This window comes from Paramisgurnus dabryanus, chromosome 3, assembly GCF_030506205.2.
Source record: "Paramisgurnus dabryanus chromosome 3, PD_genome_1.1, whole genome shotgun sequence".
NCBI classification, from domain to species: Eukaryota; Metazoa; Chordata; class Actinopteri; order Cypriniformes; family Cobitidae; genus Paramisgurnus; species Paramisgurnus dabryanus.
Window position 1 is genome coordinate 20,313,588 of NC_133339.1, and position 21,399 is coordinate 20,334,986.

Sequence of the window (21,399 nt, forward strand, 5' to 3'; positions counted from 1 at the left end):
ATGTGGATTGTGGGTAACTGACCTCTTGGTGACTGGCTGCTCCAAACTAGAGGAAGAGCTGAAGCTCTGATTTGTAGGCTATCGGAGCTAAACAACAGTTGCGTTGGAGGCTTTAGTCCGGTGCACTTGCATTAATCACCAATGCACACATACAAAAGAATGTAAAACACAACGCGACTCAGCATATTTTTTGTTTTTTAATATTTTGGTGTTATCATGCACAGCAGAGAGAGCGACAACTGCCCATATGTGCTTTGGAATGCGGAATTCGTGAGTTGCCAAGTTTATCAACCCCAAAGCCAGAAGTAAACATCTGGAACGGCAAACCAAGTCGTGTATCCGACTTCTCAACTTGGGGCAGATTGATCAACCCTGACCTCAGCGAGATGCGTTATTTGACATCACAGAGAAGATGGCGACTAGCCATTCACAGAGTAACTTGAACCACATTTAAACTATAAACTATATTTACAGCATGTAATATGTTTGAACATGAATGTTAACCAGTATAACCAGTAACTGTTTCTGTCCTAATTGGCAAAAGAGGATGAACTTGTCTAGGCGTCTCATCATGACATCATGTGGTAAACTTGCAAAGTGAGGCATGATTGACTGGAACACATTGAGGTCGGAGATATGATATGTAATGACATAATATCTGAAATCCGTGCAATGCATTATAATGATCGTCGTCATTGGCTAAAACAATTGCGAAAGTGACATGTTTGTCAAGAATGCAACGCATATCAGAAATGTGACCTCTGCATTTAAACCATCCCGGCGAATTAAGAACAAACACACATACGAAGCAGTGGACAGCTAACCCAGCGCCCCCTTAACCCCAATTAGAGTTAAGATGCTTTACTCTACGTTAGTTTCCTGCATCAGGTTCGGTACCCCGGTGCACTCCCGGCTCCACATGACAGCTTCACATAACATGTTTTTCCATGCAAACTGTGCCCTGTGAACTAAACTGGCAGTGTGAAAGCCCCCTAAGTAATATCAGAACGCCTGTATTATACTGTGTGTGTTATGGGTGTTGTTTGGGAGCGATAAATTGGATTCCAGAAGTAGGAAAAACAATCATGATAACACACACTTTAGGGGCTTCCTGTGTAATCCACAACGATCTGCTCGGCTTTCACGAATATCACCTTTACTACATTGATCAACAGACTGACCAGCTGTTCCAAGATTTTCCAGCACACATGAATGTAACATTGTATTTCAGTCTCTCAACATCAGAGCTGCTATTCAGAGTGCCGGAATGCAGTCTATCGGGACAAATGACTACAGCTTTTGTGATTAACTTGACAACAAATTGTAATGGCCTCTGCATCAGTAACTCCCCAATCTATTTTGGGATCATTGAATGCATCCAGGAGAGATTTAAAGGAACAGTTCACCCACAAATACTGTATATCTGGTCATCATTTCTTCACCCTATCTTTAAAACATGTATGATTTTTTAATTCTGTGGAACACAAAATGTGATGAATATCCTGACCACTTATTTCTACATTTAGACAATGAGTGGGGACTGGGGATGTCAAGCCTCAAAATGACAAGACAGCACCTTAAACATAGCTTTTTTTAATGGCCAGGATATTCTTTAAAAACTGACTCAGAAAGAAAATGTCATGGAGGCTGGAAATTACATGATGGTGAGCAAATGACGAGGGAATTTTTCCTTTAAGTATAGACGGCAGGCAGAGAGCAGCGGTTCTGTCAGGATGTGTGGACAACAAATGGGTTTAATAAGAAAACCGAGCTGGAAATGAAACTCTGGCTGTATGCCTGCCTCCACTGCGGATCCCTTTGCTGCAACGTTCCGGGAAATCCATCGGAGGATCCGTTATCAGAACAAACAAGGTGGCAGAGAATGAGAAGCTCAGAGTCTGATCAGTATTACTGAAACATTTAGAGAAACACTACAAGAAGATTCAAGACTAAGCTAAATGAATGTGGAAGCAGAACCCTGCAAACTGATTTAGTTCATCACTAAAGAAAGAAAATTTGGTCTATAGTCTATAAAGTGCAAGATGAGGAGATGGAGATGCAAGTCATTTTATACATTCCTATGTAGGTTATCCCCCTTAGGTCCACTTATAATGTAAGCAATGATTTTGTGCCAAAATATGACCATTTTCCTCCCCTCTCCCTGGTCAATTTAGTGCTTTTCTGTGCCTTAAAAGAATGTTCCAGTCACATATGCAATGACCGTCAGTAATGAGTGCTCATGCACCAGCTTGGGGATATACTGTCCTGTGCATTATTATTTTTAAACTCCAACATTGTTCAACAGCATCTTTGCAAGGCCTTTATACATTAGATGCTAAAATGCGGCATGGATAGGATCACACTGAACTAATCACATTTGTCGATGGAAAGAAGCTTGTAACACCACAAACTTATACTTATGTGGATAAACAGAAAAATTTCTTTCAACATCTTAGGCTATGTTTACAGTGTATACGTCGATCATGTAGTGAAAAAAAGGAAAGTTTTTTTCTAATCAGTTACGTACACACGACAATACTGTCAAAAAGATCTGGAAAGTTTACTGGTGCTTTACAGATGCCAGGCCGATAGATGGCAATGCCTGTGCACATGCTTCTACAGAGCAGTGGCGGACGGTGACTTCACTACCGAGGGGCGCGAATACCTTTGATATACATAATAAAGGCTAGATGTCTTACAGTGGAGTCTCTAACGTCATCACCGTCGGCCATCTTGTCATAGGCAAGCTTTCCGGCGGGCTCTGTGCCAACTGATGTAAGGTAAGTGATCTGTACGAACATGTTTCATGAACATTATTCATAAGTATGCAGTGCCATAAGTACATCTCTGATGTTTATAACAAACCAAACAGTTTGAAAATCGGTAGAAAATTGACCAAGTTATGGTTATTTAAAAAGTACATGCACCATTAAAACAATGTTAGTAGTGAGCGAGTTGACTGTGACAAGATGGCCGCCAGGTGCAGACATCGAGCACCATTGGCCAGCAGCGTGGATGAGACATCTAGCCTTTATTAGGTATATCTATGGTGAATTCAAAATATGTGTTCGGAGTGTTGTGCTCGTCATGTCAAAATATGTGTTCATTACGTCATGTGAACATGTGCATCATGCGTGATGTCAAAATATGAGCTACACATCTGGCGCTCACGAGAAGTCACCGGTCACCACAGCTACAGAGCCACTATTGTCCTTTTGGTTCTACTTTCGCATGCCTATAGACTGAATTAACACATGGGCATGACGGCACAGTTATCACAGATTGCTGTTATGTCGTTTACACAGAGACAACAAGGGGTCGTTATTTAAATCTTGCACTTTGAAACCCTTAGTTTTAGTAAATGACCTTTTTGGACTGGGGAGAAAGTTCAAAGTATGTTTTAATCAGTACATTAAACCCTTTCATCTCAAAAGATCAATAAAACTGTGAGTGCTCATGGTATACTTAAAGCAAGAGAAGGCTACAGAGCGGATAGCGGCAAAGACCGGGTGTTCACAGAAAAACAGCCAAGTGAGAAAACTTGTGAGCGAGATGAAGAAACAGACGCTTCAGTGTGCCCGTTTCCAACGTGACCTGGCAACCTTTTTACAGCAGACCGACTGTGACCGAGCCAAGGCTTGATGTTTGGCTCTCCTATACAGAGGAAAAAGTCGTTCGCTGTCTCGGCTGGCATTTTCATTTCTCACACAGGAAGCAACTAAAGTGGCTAAAGGTGCTATTAGAGAAAGACAAAAGACGGCAATGACCCAACCCAGCAAAGAAACATCACAAAACTGTGACTTATTGTTCTGACCTATAAAAATAAAACTGCTGTCTAAGCGCTGCCTGATTACGAACATATCCGTTTACTAAATTACACAAAATAACCGAACTGCACACCCCTAATTTAATCTGTCATTATAGGAGCCAGAAATAGAGATTTTGCACTGCCCATTATCAGAACTGTAGAGTGATCCGATACGGCTTTGGCAATACAACCATGCCATTATTTGTCCCAAAAATAAACAAATGTATCTTTTATACCAGAACAATCCACGCCTGCCCAAACAGGAAAGGATTTTGGGATAGAAAAATTGATACGGGATGCAGAGTTGTGTCATGTACAGATAAACATCACCTAATGGATTACAGCATGTGATGCATAGCAAACAGTGATAATGGCATGAGAGAGGATGGTTATACTATCAAATATATCGTAATGCAAGACAATAGTAAACAAATGCTTATCAATGATTAATAAACGTCACTCTTTAATAAACGACACACATTTTTTTTAACAGCACGTCATGTTAAAAAAAGTGAATAATGATTGGTTATTTACTGTCTGTCAAAACTTTGGCTTTACATCTGAAAAATTAACAACAAATATTAACAGAAATATTTATTGGCCGATTGAAGATTTATTGGACGACCCCAATAATGGTTTGAGCTCAGGAAATGCACACATACTGATAAAATGTATAAACTGTATGTCCTTGTATGCATTGTAAGTCACTTAAGATAAAAGCATCTAATCGAATATGCTTTGTAAAACTGATACATAATAAATGTCATGGACTGCATTAAATACTTTTGATGAAATTCAAGTAATTTTAATAACAGCGGACCTTGCCTGCTGGGAAACAAGCCTCTGTTATTTTTCTCAGGATTTAAATATATCTAATTAAAATGCCATGAAGGAAGAAAAAACAAAGATATGAGCGACCAATACAGCTTCTACTGCAAAATTGAGAAGCTCCTTAAAAAGTCATTCTCATCAGTCTGCCAAAATACAAATAAGCTTTTGCCATATGCTTTGCTCTCTGAAACAAGTAATAATAAAGCATACAGTCAAATGTGAAAAAGATCTAAATTGTCAGGCAATTGTGCACATTCAGACTCAGAGTACGCCCTGCGTAGACGATCTTCAGTCAGCCACATGATGAGAGAATGGGCAGTATGAACTGTTTAACAAAATTAGGCCATACATCAATCAATAATCATCAATCACCAAAAGCCAGGCACATGCCTTCTACAGTATTAAAACAATCCTCCCTCTGCTTATCAGTGCATAATTGCTATTTTATCAAGCTGTCTGTCTTGTTATCCTGATATGCATCTATGCAATATATCAAAGTTTTATTTAGCAGCTAGAAGGTTACAGTTCTAGCAAATAAACAGGCTAGTTTGGCAACCCTGCCATCCTCCAGGGCTGAAAACTGGGATGATAATGCAAAAAAAAAAAAAACTAGACAGATAAATAGCATAAACAGGGAATAAACTGGCTTATTCAGTTTAAATGTTCAATTTGGTAAGTCTTAGGAAACCACCGAAAGGGACACACATTGCTTGAGGTGTATGAGCAATATTGTTAATAAAACTGATATCTCAATATTTTAAAATATTTAAAGTCTCACTGTGGGGAAAAACAGGTTTTTATTGTCTTTGTGGTGTTTTTAATATGTTTTAAGACATCATTTGCCCATTGCTGAGTATTTTCTCCATAAAATTAGATAGAGTCTCATTTCTGTGGTTTAAAATCGCATTGTTGTCTATCGTCACAAACATGTAATCTATACTAGTTTGAGTATAGTTATATTCGGATTGGATTGGTTTTACATAGAGAGGTGGGGTAAAGCAATTTTTATCAGAGCTTCTCAGTGATTTTAGTCCCGTCCGAATGCTTTTACCTTTTGTAAAAAGGTCCGGAGAAATTACTTCGTAATACTAATTCAGTGCGAATAGACCAGCTGTAAATATACACATATTTCTTCATTTCCTGTGATTTTGCGCATATTTTCAAATATAGAAGCACTTGAAAAAGCATTGACTTGCGTTCTAGGGGGTGGAACAAGTCAGTGGTAAACCTCAAGTTTTTTGTACGACGACACTTAAAAAAAAAAAAAAAAAAAATACGGTCAAAAGCACTTCTCAGTGGCACGTTACTTTTGTTTGCATTAGGTAAATGCCTATTAACAACAGAATCCATTCAGAATGTATTAATTGAATGAATTTTTTTTCTACAGATCTTTGTTTATACCTAAAACTTTAATTATATTATATAATCTATTATAATTATTTTTATTACTATTGTATAATGTACATGTGTGTGTGTGTTATAAGTCAAACCAAAAAAGAATCAGACACCACATATAATTTTGGATTTTTTGATGACATTATATAAAAAGGAAGCAATGTAATGTGCACGTGATGACGAGGGAGGTAACAGCGCTGCATAATCGAGTTACCCCTTCCACTACTAAAAGTTTTACTGAGATTTCTAATCCTGTGCGAATTGGATTATTACATACACCCTGTGGTAAAGTTGCATTACTCCATCTAGCCCCGTAAAACTAATCCTCTTTCCGAATAGTGCTATAGATATCATGTTTGGATGCTGCATAGCCTATCGCTGAAACGATCACAGCACTGCTGCCTTGCCTCTGCTACTGTGTAACCTGTTAACATCAGCACTTAGAGATTAGTGCTGCAAATGCACAGTTCACCTATGCATTGTGTGAAACCGAACTTAGCAGCTATGTGTCTAAAACTGCCTAATGTAGCACCTTTTTTACATACATACATACATACATACATACATATATATATATATATATATATATATATATATATATATATATATATATATATATATATGGGCCGAGGTGGTGTGAAACAGTGGAAGTGGAGACTAATTCACGTATTCATATCTATATATATATATATATATATATATATATATATGGCATTTCATTACATATATACAACCAGAGGCATGCATGGGTTTTAATATCCCATTTAAAAAACCCACACTGGCCCTTTAAGACAGCATTTCCCTTTCCTTTCAGTTTCCTGTTTAAGCACGGTAATAGCCCTTATTCAACAATGCGATAAAGAACCCCAAAACTACAGCATACAGCAGCTTTAGTTCCTGTGATATTGGCTATAATCAGGGCTACAGTATACCTTAATCCTTCAAAAGCTCTATCACCACCTGTAGTGCAGGGAGCGAGACTTTCTTAGTGGATTATGTGAAAGTGAGGAGAACGCAACTATTTTTGGAGGCAATCTGTTGTGAGCTAGCCTGCTACATATGTCAGCTGAGAGAGTCAAAAGTGTCCATGTACAATTTATTTCTGTAGTTAAACATCAACACAGACATAACACAACATTTTCTTTAAAATCTGCAGTGTACGGATTGATGAAGGGCACATACATTTTTAAATATAAAAATGAAAACATTATAATAGTTCATCTTTTAAAGTTAAATAGTGTTTTCTCGTATCCTTATGTGATTCATAAATTAACTTTATACCGTAAAAAATATGCAGCATTTTTGTCAAATCAACATATATTTTTATGTTCCTTTAAAGGTCACCCATTTAATTGCAAATCAACATTATTTTGTGTATTTGGTATAATACAATGTGTTCACCTAGTTTATGGTTAAAAAACACATTATTTTCCACATGCCATACATTTTGGTAGCTCCAGATATCCCTGCCGTCCTGAAACACACTGATTTTGTACAAAGGTCATCGATCTGATAAGCGCTGTGTCCCTGATTGGCCAGCTAACCTGTCCCTTGTGATTTGCCTGAATCTCTCTGACGTCAGCCGGAAATGTGACGCTCTTTATCATGTTTGAAAGATTCGCTCACAGTGCAATGCTAATAGGAGTTAACTTACAGGCTGTGAGGAATTATGATGTTGCTGGTCTTGTCTACATCACCAATCCCAGGAAGTAAACTGTTGCCTACAATCCGTGTGTTTGATGTAGTCCAAGAAAAGAGATTTACGTTGGAGATGATAACTCGCATCATCATTTACTTTGGGGTTTGTCAATATTGTTAACGTACTAATACACACTTACACACCAAAGTTAAATCGTGAATCGGATGATAGGTGCCCTTTGAAACTTTTCACAAGCCAAAAATTAAAACAGCAGACTGAATTGACTTGCAAAAGTTGTATTAACTTTACAGTACAATATTTTGGCTCCGCAGGGCTTCAAAAGTTAAATGCAGTTCAAAGTAGTAGTGTTCAGGAAATTTTTAGTTTGAAACGCAACATCATTTTAGCAATTTCATTGGGTGCCACTACAATTCACATTTAAAAAGTGGCCTGTTTAAAAAGAGCAGGAAAGTATACTGTAGTTTTACTTAAAGAGTAAACTTCAATATAATTTCCTACCATTTTAGTGTAGTTCCTACAAATCTGACTAAAACATGTACTTTCTATGCTATTTTTGAGATCTAATAGCACCTAAATCCATAGCTTCTTGCTTCCGAGATGAGTTGCAGAGCTGGTCCGAGATCAGTACTGAAAGGCAACTTTCACAACAACCCTAAGTTCATCATGTTTTGCTACTGAAATTGCTTTAGTTCTTCCTGTCTGTGAGAGGATAAGAGAGTCTGTACATGCCTGTCTGGACTCACAAACCACTTAGTTACAAGGCTAGTCTATAAACTAATAATATAAATGCAAATTATCAACAAAAGTACAGGCGGTTTAATGAATACTGAATATTCATGCTAGCGAACATGCGACAACATTAACATGTGAACAACAGGGGACGTTAGACACAGATGGTTCCAGAAAGATTTCTTTGTGTCTCTTTCCCACACACAAACAATATAAATACATACACGAGTGACCTTTAATACACACCCTTGCCAACTGTATGCTGTTTGAGGATAAATCTCTGTCAGGAACACGTCACCAATAAACAAAAAGCAGCACCAAAAGGATTTTTTGGAATAGTGAAATTTTCATGAGGTGACAAAGGAGATGGAGAATAGAGGACGAGACAGAGAAATGTGGGAATGAGATCAATTATGAAATGAATGATACAAATTATGTCCATTATGAATAACAAGATGTAAACAAACACTGCAGAGAGCAACCACTATGTTTGCATTGAAAAGGTTGAAGATAGAAGAAACATTACAAGTTTAAACAATAATGTGCAAGGTGTTGTGCTCAGAAGGTGTTTGATTCATGTTAGGGAGATACTAGATCTACTGTAATTCATGCTGTATCTAATGTGCACACCGTGTAATCTTACTGACTTCTGGAGATTTAATACCAGGGGGTTTGTTTAGCTTTACCAATCTGTTTCTATTATAAAAGACAACATTTTCAAAGCAAAACATGCCTAATGCAGAACTTTGGGACATGTTTGCTCCTGAATGAACTCTGGAGCAAGACTCGATACCCCCTCATATATTTAATGGATGTGAAATAAGGGATCTGAGCCATGAGATGGAGACCATGTCGAAGCTATTGTTAAATATATAGAGGTAGCTCTGGTATGCTGTGTCAACGGTTTAAAGTCCCTGTAAAGTCAGATATAAAAAAAAAGTTTTATTAACCACCCAACCAAATTTGAATGATGTAAAAAATGACAAGTAAATTAAATAAGCTCTCAAACGCTGGGGGCGTGTCCGCCGTTGGCTCTGAAACCACACCCACTCATGGTTTATTAGGGTGTTTGTCTTGGAATAAATGTTACTTCACTACATTCTAAAGCATAGAATTATACTATTTATTCTTTTATATTGCATATTTAAATGTATTTAATACCTTATTACATTAAAATTGTGTACTTTTACTTGAGTAAAAGTATGTAAATGTACTACAATATTAAATGTAAAACTTGTATTTATGAAATGTAATAGAGAAAACTTATGATAATATGCTTTGGAATGTATGTTTTCCAAAGAAAAACACTTATTAAATACAAATACTTGAAAAAAAAACTTTTAAGTAGACAGTAAAATGCTTAAGTATTGTCCACCTAGCAACTCGAACTTGGCAACTCAGTGGGCGCAGGGCTCTACACTAACTTTTTGCATGGGTTGCACTGGGGCACCTAACTTTTTTCTTAGGTGCAACAGCACAAAAGTTAGGTACACCTACATTTTTGACTGCATTGCATTTAACCCATGGTGGTTAAATGTACAGAATATAAATGAACATTTATATTTTCATGCTGTGATTCTTGTTTCCCTAATAGCCTATTGCTTTTATGTTTGTTCTAAAATCTATTTCCTAAAAATACTTTTATAACATTGCTTTGTTCCCAACTTTCATATATATATTTTATATATATAAAATTACTGCATGGCTACAGCTTTCTCGTGTATAGTGGAAACGTTTTGTGTAGCATTTAGTGCAAATATGTTTTCATATTTGATGAAATCTTCAACTGCGCCTGCCGTGATGAGCTGTGTCCTAACAAGGGACAGTTTTTTGGGGTGCAGAGGCAAGGTGTGTGGACCAACTCCGCTTCACCTCTGTATTCGCCCCCGTTTGGCCGCGTACCGTGTGAAACGCCCATAATGAGGGAGGGGAGGTGTCTGCCCTTCACTATCTGATTGGTTAAGACCACGGTGTATGTGTCTGAGATATCTCCCATTCTAACCGTTTTCCTCCGGCATCGAGACAGCCGTCCAATCAACGAACAGAGGGCGGGCTGAGAGCCGTGACGTAGACGCTAAGCGCCGAATGTACGGTTGTAGTTTGTAGTGGACATGGAGGTACAGAAAGCTATTTGCTCTGTCGTGGAGAACCGGCACTTGCCAACTTAAGCCCGAACAAGAAGAGTGTTTGTAAAACATTTTTTTATGGACATTATGTTGTTGCCCTACTCCCTACTATCGTTATGTGATTGGCTTACGTTTAGACCAATGATTTTAAACTTCAGACAAGCCCCTCCCATGAGAAGGAAAACGATTGTAAATTATGCCCAGCCAGACTCTGTCTTTGAAGCAAAGCAAAATAGCAGAGGATGGTATTACCAGGCTACCGTTTTAGGCCCGGCTAAAAATCCTGAACTCAGAAATGGTGAAAAACTCCTTAACAATCTAACTTTTCAATTCAGTGCAATATAGTTTACAGTCTTTGTTGCATGTTTCAGCTATTTTTTTTTACATTAATAATGTGTTTTGAAACAATTGTCAAGATTGACTTTACAGGGACTTTAAGATCACAAGACCATTTAATGAAGTTTAAGTTCGGGAGGAGCATGGTCATGTGATCCATCCAATCAGCGGGAAGAGGTACCTATAAATAGCAGTCCCTCTCGTATGTCCCGTGACAGTTTCACAGCATCCCTCCTCCACCCCATCTCCTCACTATCACCTAGTTGCATTTATCCCAGTTAAAGAGGGGGGAGTACTCTGGGTTCGGGCTAAAATCCGAGCTCGGAGCCCTCTCCTCGGACAGCACGCCAAATATGCTCATCTTATTATACTTATCGATTACATGTTAATGCGAACTCGTGAAATTAATAAATAAATACAAATAAAAACATGACCAGTTCCGGACCGCCATTGTCTTAAAACATAATATATCAAATAAGACAATGTAAACCACCTGAACAAAATGCGGCTTGCAGGCGCAATCTGAAAACGGACGCTGAGCTTTTCAACCTGCTCAAGTGGGCCATCAAAGGTTGAAGAGCAGTGTATCAAAGTGCTGATGGTGCCTTAAAATGACCGCAGTCAGTGAAGTCGTTCTTATATAGAGGTTTAGACAAACTGTGACTGCACATTCTAGGAAAAAAGATCTGTACTACAGCATCAAGTCATTAACACTTACATGGAAATCCCCAAACGGATGCAATCTAATATTGCTAAGAAAAGACATGCTCTTGAATTTTGCATAAGTTGTTACTCCAGTAACCATTTAGGCTTTGTTAACCCACACTCTAATTAAAAAATGATAGCTACAGCCTGCCACAATATATTATTTTACACTGTGATGTCATCCTAATGTGTTTAGTTTATAACAGATTTGTGCTCTTGCACATTAAAGCACTCACCTTGATAGGGTTCACGCTAAAACGAATCTTCCTGCTAGGAGGCGGTTCATCTTCAGACGGCAGCCCAGGGATTTCTGAACAGCTGGATTCTGGCTCATAAACAGCATCATCATCCTCTGGCTCCTCATCGTCGTCCAGCTGGCTACCACCGGAGTCCTCTCCGATACCGCTATATGCGCTAATGTCCACCAAGTCTGCTTCTGAGATATCCTCTCTGTGTGATTCCTCCTCGGTACAGGCCTCTCCAGCTGCCTTTCCGATTTCCTCTCTTTGTTCGGAGCTGCTGGTGGCCTCTCCGTTTTCCAGCGAAGCGTGGACATCCGCCTGTACCAGTCTGCTCCCTGCATCTGCATGCTCTGCAGGTTTGGACTCTTTTACTGTGCGTGATGGATCCTGGATCTTATCTAGATCTGTACCAGACACTGGATCTTCAGATGCTTTACAGTTGGGTCCATCAAGTTGAACGCATGCCCTGGTCTTCAGACTCCCAGGGGCACCATCATGGTCTTTAATTTGAGCTCCCTCCTCTTGATCATCTGTTGAAGAGAAGGCTCGCACCTTTCTGGTGATGATTTTGGAGTTGTTTTCTTCTACTTTGTCTGCAGTAGGGTTCACACTGTTAAAAGGCTGTGGAGAGGTTGAGGATGGTCGATGAAGGTTGTTGCGCTGGTCTGCTTTTTCAAACACAGCACTCAGCTGGCTGACCGTAGGGGACACAGCATCTCCGGGACATTCCCCTGAGTCCAGCCTGTCCAGGGACTCGGTGCTGCCATTGAATCGAACCAATACATCCAGGCGGCTTTCCTGAAATCCAGACGCCCGCTCTTTCTTCAACAGAATACGATTCGTTGCAGCCTGTTTCTCCTGTAAGTGACGTTGTTCGAATATCTTCCGTGTTTCCTGCAGCTTGGAGTAACCGGAGCCTGGCCCGCGGGAACCGCTGCCATCAGTCTTTCCATCAAAGCGGCTCACCCGCTCTGACACAGTCCCACCGAGTTTGAGCAGAGCGCTATGATCCACGTTTTCGTTCAGACTGCTCGCTCTGGGCAGAGACAATCGGATGGTTTTTGACGGATCCTCTTCTTCCCCGGGAGAAACCATCTGCATAAACATGTTCTTGATGCGGTGCACATTGGAGCCGTACCTGCGGCCCCGACCCTGCAGCCGAGGTTTCCCATCCTCTCCGTTCGCAGTGCTAGGATCTTTCACAGGCTTGAGAGCTTGAATTCCAGCCTCATAGGCGTTCCTGTGCGGAGAGGCGCTTCGTGCTACGAGGGTGGTGGTGGTGCTGCCACTGGCTGCAGATGGGGGTTCAGTCTTCATCATGGTTAATCAAACAGCAGTAAAGATGGCATAGCCCTCTGCTTCTCCTTACCACAAGAAGGATCAATCCACATTATCAGATGCAAATGAGAGAAAGGGGAGAGAAACAAATATGAGACACAAAAATAAATAATGTATAATTATAAGCATGAAACCCCCTTTAAGTTTACTATAGTCAGGCCTGTATACAGTGTTGCAACTTGCACATATGAAGTATTTTGTACACTTACGGTACACATTTAAATGTAAAACATACATTTAACCACAGTTACCACATGCAACTCATGATGTTGACAGATGCATTTCAAAGAGTTTAACAACAAAAGCTTTTTGTCTTACAATTAAAGAAATCCATTTATTAATAACCTGCTTATAAAATATAAAATTAATTATACTTGACCTGATCTTTGTTTGTAGTACAATGATAATTTTTGTATGCAGCTAAATGGGTTTTACTAACCCCAAACGGGGTTCATTCATTGACAGCTTCGCCAGATGCCCCAGGGTCAAAAAGCCAGCAAGGTTCATTCTCATTTGTATCTCTATTACTTTTAAAAAAGTAGTAATAATTGCATTAAAAATAATGGTGTAGCATGATATACGCTTACTTTTAATATTACCACTATTAAATTGTACACTTTTTGGTCACTATTTAATAATTATTGATACATTTTCCAGACAATACGATAAAACAAGGCTATAACGCGTTGATGAAAACGCTTCCGTAAAGACAAATTTCGAAGACCGCCTAAAGCATCGCTTGAAACAAAAACAATACTTTCTACTTTTAAACCAAAGAAAAAGCCTTTAAACGAGGGATATGAATTTATTTTGACTGTTTATTACATGTGTTCATTATGCACGTATCAGATATTGTTTGTAACGGTAACTTACAGTATGATCTCTGTAGGAATCTTTCTGTCACATACAGGAAGTCAGAGTATGAACGAAAGCATAAACACAGTAAACAAATGTAAACGTAAGACAATCGTTTGATATTTGTCTACAACGTTTCATGAATCCTTGGGAAATACCATACATACTAGCATACACAAACAGGCTTTGTCATCCCATACCGTTGCTGATGCCAGCAGATGACTTATCTTATCGGGCTCTACAACAACGGCTGTCCCTTATCATTTATGTTTGTATAAGGATAATCCTTACGCGTAAGAAATACCAAACTCATGTTTCAAAACGAAATCTTTAAAAGATAAATATATATATTTTGTTGCAGATAACTGCGTTTAAGTAGTGTCAACATATTGAAGCTACAGCCTGTCAAAACATGACATTAGGACCCTGCGGAGAGCTCGGGCCCCGCTTTCTGCAATGATGCCTCGACTTCCTGCATCCTCATCCGTCCACATAACTGTTCTCCGCTAAAATCAAAGAAATGGTGGAAAACGCGACAAAGCGCGCAAATAACGTGCCGCTTTAACCTGACGACTATATGTTACCTGGTTTCTCGTGTTCATCGAAGACAATGTGCTTTATTCAACGGAAAATCCTTCTGTTCGCAAATCCATTGTGTCCACGAGCCGTTTCGCCCTCTTGATTTCCCCCCACAAGCGTGTGACGCGACTGCTCTCTCTCTCTCTCTCTCTCTCTCTCGCTCTCTCTCTCTCCTCACCAATAGCAAAAAGCAGCATCGCAGTTTTACCATTTTAACATGGCCACATGGTACCCCTACGAAAATGAACCCTAGTTTTACTAAAAAAATAAAATAAAAATAAAATAAACAAAATGGTTACTAAAGTAAAGTATGGTGAGGGCAATGAACCCTGAAACGTGGCAAAAAAATGTATTAGTTTCTCATTTTGTCTGTGTTCAATTCAGGTGCATGATGCAAATAATATTCAGATAACTATGAGTTTAGCTAGAATTAAGGTGTAGTAACCATGTTCTTTTGTGTATTATTTTCCATTTGCATTACTAATATACCACAATACCATAGATAAAATATGGTCGTATTAAAACTATATGGTTCATTTTTTGTAAGGGGCTTTTCAATCTTTGTTCGTCTCGTTCACATTTACATTTTTATCTAAAGCGAACACATGCCATTTATTTTTTTAAAGGATTATCAGTGAGTCATAAATAAAAGACCAAGGCTATCTTGTCAATGACAAATGGCATCCTGATGACTCGAAAGTTCAAGGAGTTTTATAGGTTACATGTAATGTAAATATCATCACGCATCTCGGTTTAAATGAATTAAACCACTGCAATGCGAAGACCTACAAGACACACTGACCCATTTTAGCGAGATTACGGTTTCTGTAAAATTGTAGACTGGCGACACCGTGTGGCAAACACCTTTCCTTCTAAATGTGAATAATGTCAATGTTTCATGTTTATATTACAGTATTTTATAAATATTCTTAAGGTTAACATATTCATACCAAAGCCAAAAAAAATAATTTTGATTTCACAGGACCTTTTTAGCAATTACGTATTCAAACTTTAATATTTTTAACAAAATCAATAAGTATTTTTACAACAAACACAGACACCATATACACTGTATGTTCATGTAGTTAAATAGCCAGTTAAATTAAGAAACAAAAGGGTTAATTCAAGGTGGCAACACAGCTGGAGCAGGTGACTGACAGCTGAGCACTGTAGTTCCAGCCCAATACTAACAGCTGTGTGGTTGCCATAGTAACACTTCCACGGCATACTGACATTACTGTGACCCAGATTTCCTGATAACAATCTCTCAACTCACAAAACACTCACAGAGCTTTTTCTAATGTGCAGAGATCCTTTGAATGGGTTTCTTTTCTTATTATGCTGACTAGGTATCATGACTAGGTAAATGTGTTTTGATTGTTTATTTAACTAATTTGACTTTTGTAGGTTTTTCAACTTTATACAACTACATTAATACCTCGCGCCCGGTTGTTTGTTTACCTTTATTGACATGCTAGGCCAATATGGAATTATATTTGTGTCAAATTAAATGAACGCAACTTTTGCAAAAACAAACAAAAATATACATTGATAAAAGAAAAAAACATTCTGAAAATAAAAACAATCATCTAACTAGCAAAAAAATTTACATCATCTTTAAATAAACTGCATTCTTTGTTTATGGTTTTCTAAGTTTCACTTTCACTTAACATAGTTTTGAATGTGCTGCAAATGTTTTCGTTTTCGCTTTTCAAGTTTTCGTTTGCGCTTCGCAAATTTACGTTCTCCATTTTGACACAAACCTCTCGTGAGGGGCGGGCTTAACAGCGGTTCGCTCTTATTGGCTTGTGATATTTTGATTGACAGCTCATTGAACCGGAACCCCGGAACAGATGGTGGCAGTAGTGCACCAATAAGCTGAATGCCAACCGCTGTTAAAAATAACAAGAAGAAGAATATCTGACGCTGTTTTTCAGCGGAGCTGCAAGTAGTCTAAACAAACGCTAATAAGAGTATATTAAAGAACATTAATGATAAAACACGGATAATTTACACATCAGCAGAAGAATAACAATAGGTCAAGATGAGTAATCGGGAGGCTCACGGTCCGGAGCATCAACACCATCCTCCTCAGCCGGACAATCGAGGCAACCTGAGGTAAGTTTGTAATAACTATCAATATAAATAAATAATCCCACTGCAAGTTTTATTAATGTGAAGACTGCAACAGTTGTGTTAAACTGTATATAAATAGTATTGCGTTTCTCAAAAGCAGAGCAAAGATCGTTACGTAACAGACTATTTGTTCCATAGTTTACTTTGGCACATATGTTAGGCTTACAATGGATATGTGAAACGCGAAGATAATGATCTTTCTTTAATTGTGGTTAGGAAAACAATTCTATCTTTGTTATTGTCCATACAAAAACAAATGTAAGATTTTAGCCTAATTCGGCTTTTCTTTTTATATTATTTATCAGGACCAAAGATTGTCATTTCTCCAGGTAGGCACTGAACCAGTTCATGTTGTTCTCTATATATAAAATACCACTTTAAAGGGGCTTTGGTATATTTTTAGGTGTTTTTAGTTGATGTTTTTATAATATTTGAAATGTAACAAGTTCAGCATAGAATTCATGTTAGCTATTCCTACAAAAACAAGTGTGAGAACATATTTTGCAGCGTATGTTAAGTTTAAATCAATTTTAATTCAAATCAATTAATCTTTAATGCACGTTTACAAGAGCACCGTGGTACATAAGGTTAAAATGAAGCCTTGAAAGTGGTAGTCATGTTTGCTGTTACTGGTGGGACAGAAAGCTCTCTTTGAAAAGATAACATTTTAAAGATCTTTACTTGTGTTCAGAAGATGAACAAAAGTCTTAAGGGTTTGAAACGACTTGATGGTGAGTAAATGATGACAGAATTGTCTTATTTAGGTGCATATCTGCACCACATCTGGTGGTATTCAGCCTACCTGCCCTTAATGTTGAAATGCCACTAATTTGGTTTCCATAATACTTCACATGATGATTTACTATGGACAAAATTTTTTTAATAAGCTACGATTTGACCATACTTCTCTCTTCTTTTTTTTTTAGAATTGAGCCTCTATGGTGTGATGTTTGGTCGGCCGTCTCTTGTACTATGAAGAACTGCAATGGAAGAAGAGACAGTGCTTGATTCGGCAGGTGAACTGCACCTATTTTGAAAGACCAGATTTAATTTTAGAATATTTATCAAGAATTAATGTTTAATTTTTCATCTTTTATTTTTATTCATAATTCTAGCTGGGTAGGTGGCATGACATTAAACTATTAATAAACAACAAAAACACTGTAATAATACATCCTTCCCCCCACACTTTTTTTGCAAAGTCATTACTCATTATCATAGTAAGTAGTGTGCTGTCCCCTTCCCCTTAAAGCAAATGTGGTCTCAAGACTCATCCAATGCCATGTGTAAATAGGGCCTATGTTACATGAGATTGGAATATCATAAAGGATTTTAATCTTGACATTCATGTACTTGCATATAGTTACTTTGGCATTATGTAATTATGTGTCCTTAGAAATGTATCAAACTAAATTTTGCTAGCATTATAACACCTTGTTTCTTTTTCAGATGGTGGAACAACTTTTTCAAGAGGAAATTGTTGACATTGTCACAGAGGATGATGGTGTGGTCGTGGTGCCAGAGATCTATTGTCCTTTGTCAGACCAAAAGCCTTTGATATCACCATTGAATGTCTAGGAGTTATACCAACAGACACTTGATGTCATCCAAAGACTGTGCTCCATTTAAATTGTAAAAGTCATTTTCAGGTTTGAAAGATGCAGAAGTTGGTTCACAGATGTACTTTTTCTTTAAAACTATTTCCCACCTGTAATCACAATGGAGACACATCTCTGACTGCTGGGCTTCCCCTCTTATTGTGTTCAGATTCATATGCATCTGCAGGGTTATTCATGCCAACACTTTATAACGTTGTGCTGGTAATTTATCTTTATATATCATGCCTTCTCAATGCGTCTGTCAGCCTGTGCTTTACATATCTGAGAGTCAACGCAGCTAAACATGAAGGACAAATGCAAGACATTCATGTTATATATCGGCATATGGATGATTAGGTTAGAAACTGCTTTCTGTTTGTGTGTTTAACTTCTTCCACCCTGAAGCTATTTTGGGGATTTTTGCCTGGATTTGGCCTACCCAATTTCAAAAGCTTCCCATACCCACATGCAGAGGTTTACATACAAAAGTTTGGTATCATTTTACAGGAAACCCTTTGAAATTACATAAAACACTGTTGAAAGTGCTAAACATGGTTGTATGTGATGTCAGGCCTCTAATAAACACAAAAATAAATAGGCGCTTTTTATGTTTTTTTTCTAAAGTTTTTATTTGAAAGTATATAACTCTGGCCCTGAGTATCTCAGGTCCCTGCAGACAGTTTTGTTTGATTCCAGCTATTGTCAGCTTACAGAGGAAAAAGGAATTTTTTCTCTATCATAATCTATGCAAAAGTTATTTTACTCCAACTGATGGGAGGAATAATACGCTTATGGTGTACAATTTCTGCCAAAAAACATTTGAAGTGCTCCCATAACCACATACAGTGGAATAAATGCAATTTCTTTATATCATTTTAAAGAAAACCCTTTGAAGTTACATAAAAAGCTGCTGTTTGTGACAAATATTGTTATTTATGTTGTTTTTCATATGATGAAACACCAAATTTTATTTTTTATGTTGTAAACACTGTCTTTGATAGTGTATAACTCTGGTTCTGTGTGCTCTAGCAGACTGCAGACAGTTCTGGTTGTTAGCAGCAGCAGACAGTAAACACCCAAAAAAAGAATGAACTCTTTAGCATGTCGCATTCAAAAGATATTCTTATTTTACTGAAGGGTGCGGAAATACATTTTTCATAAAAATATTAATTTTTTGTTTTGCACATATAATAAAAAGCTAGGGATTAATTATGCAAACAACCAAAGAAAATGCTGTGAATGGACTCATTGTTTAGAGTAGGACCTAAAATAAAAGATGGTGTATCATTTGTGGCTATATGTGCTATCTGAGGCAGTCCACACTCAAGTTTCACATATGTTTACAAAAGACCATTTTTTACCTTATTATTCATTCGATGATTGTTGGATATGTGTTGATATTAGAACAAAAATAATGATGTAGCCTTATTTCTGAGAGTGAGAGCTTTCATTTGATATAAGACTTGCCCATGTTTGTCATTTTTGAAAAATATGAAATATGTGAATATTATATGATATCAAAAAATATTGGGGGGGTGATAGTGTAAATTAAGTGTAAATAACTTTCTTACAGTAAAAGATATGTCAAAGTGATGCATATCTGCAGAAAGTAGAGACTCTAAGCTTTCAAACAGTATCTCATATGTGTTACTGGGGTCCATGACGGAGCATTAAAGATTAAAAGAATCTTTTATATTAAGTCAAAATACGAAATTCTGGACCCGGGACAGGGTCCTCAGGGTTGAAGAGGTTAAACATCACGACATAGAAAATTTACTGTCTTCCATTTTCTGTTGTGTAATAAATCATAGGAAAATCACTTTAAACCATTCAACCATTTAATTTCAGAAATAACTTTTTTGTAACAAAAATATTTAAGACTTTTTAAACCATGTATCACAATCACAAGTGGTTTTTGTCATCCTCATCCCATCTCCATATTGTTTCTTTATTCTGCTGAACACAAGACATTTTAGAAAAAGAAGACATTTTAATAAATGATGGTTAGCACACATGAGACTGTACCCATTGACTTCCTTAGATTTTATTTGTACCTTAGACGTTAATGGGTACACTCTCCTGTGTGCTTTCCATCATTTATCAAAATATCTTCTCAGCAGAATAAAGAAACTTAAACAGGTTTACAACAACATGAGGCTGAGTAAATGATAACAGAATTTTCATTTTTGTGTGAACTATCCCTTTAAGACTCTGTAAACCATTCAGATGCATGTAAAATCATTAACAACTGTTAAACAGCATCTATAAATGATAAAAAAAGACATTACTATTGGGAGAAACATTTTGTCTAGACATTTGAGTTCATTTCAACCGACACTGTAAAAGTAAGCATCATGTTGCACTGCTGTTTCCATTCTTTCTTTAAATTCATTTGCTTGGCCTTCGGTGCATGCATGTGTGATCAAACTCAGTTATTTGGAAGGCGTTTTTCTCTGACAGAAGCAGGTGCCTGTCAACCACTGCATCACCCGTGGGACAGAAAGTGCTGCCTCGTCCTGAGTATCGCCGTCTAGGGCAGTAAAATAAACAATAAGCATTTAATGACATCACTACATATAGCACAATAATCATTAAACACAAATACTTTAAAATGTATAACTTGTTTGTAACTAATTGTTGCTTTAGAAAACCGCAAGTTTACAAGGTTAACATTAGAACCCTGAAATTTTGAAGCTGGCCACCCTGTGCAAGGCTAACAGCAAAAACCTCTCCAGCAGCACATAAATAAAACTTGCAGTGGGATTATTTATTTATTTTGATGGTTATATTACAAACTTACCTCAGGCTGCCTCGATTGTCCGGCTGAGGAGGATGGTGTTGATGCTCCGGACCGTGAGCCTCCCGATTACTCATCTTGACCTATTGTTATTCTTCTGCTGATGTGTAAATTATCCGTGTTTTATCATTAATGTTCTTTAATATACTCTTATTAGCGTTTGTTTAGACTACTTGCAGCTCCGCTGAAAAACAGCGTCCGATATTCTTCTTCTTGTTATTTTTAACTGCGGTTGGCATTCAGCTTATTGGTGCACTACCGCCA

At 37.7% G+C, this 21,399-nt stretch overlaps 1 protein-coding gene and 1 long non-coding RNA gene across 3 annotated transcripts in view; one reads left to right on the forward strand and one right to left on the reverse strand.

The window, feature by feature from the left end:
• The window catches only part of ppp1r9ba (protein phosphatase 1, regulatory subunit 9Ba), a 49,661-nt gene extending 34,921 nt beyond the window's left edge, over nucleotides 1-14,740 (reverse strand). For both annotated transcript variants that reach the window (XM_065277792.2, XM_065277791.2), the window contains exons 1-2: nucleotides 14,610-14,740; nucleotides 11,827-13,196 (exon numbers count right to left, since the gene is read on the reverse strand). In XM_065277792.2, the coding sequence (XP_065133864.2) occupies nucleotides 11,827-13,152 (1,326 nt within the window). In that variant the 5' untranslated portion in view covers nucleotides 13,153-13,196; nucleotides 14,610-14,740. The remainder of the gene's footprint in view (nucleotides 1-11,826; nucleotides 13,197-14,609) is intronic.
• Nucleotides 14,741-16,192: 1,452 nt separating this feature from the next.
• On the forward strand, nucleotides 16,193-18,701 carry LOC135733783 (uncharacterized). The gene is made up of 3 exons (XR_010527009.2): nucleotides 16,193-16,722; nucleotides 17,046-17,756; nucleotides 18,190-18,701. It is a non-coding gene; the product is annotated as an uncharacterized lncRNA (long non-coding RNA).
• Nucleotides 18,702-21,399: the final 2,698 nt, after the last annotated feature.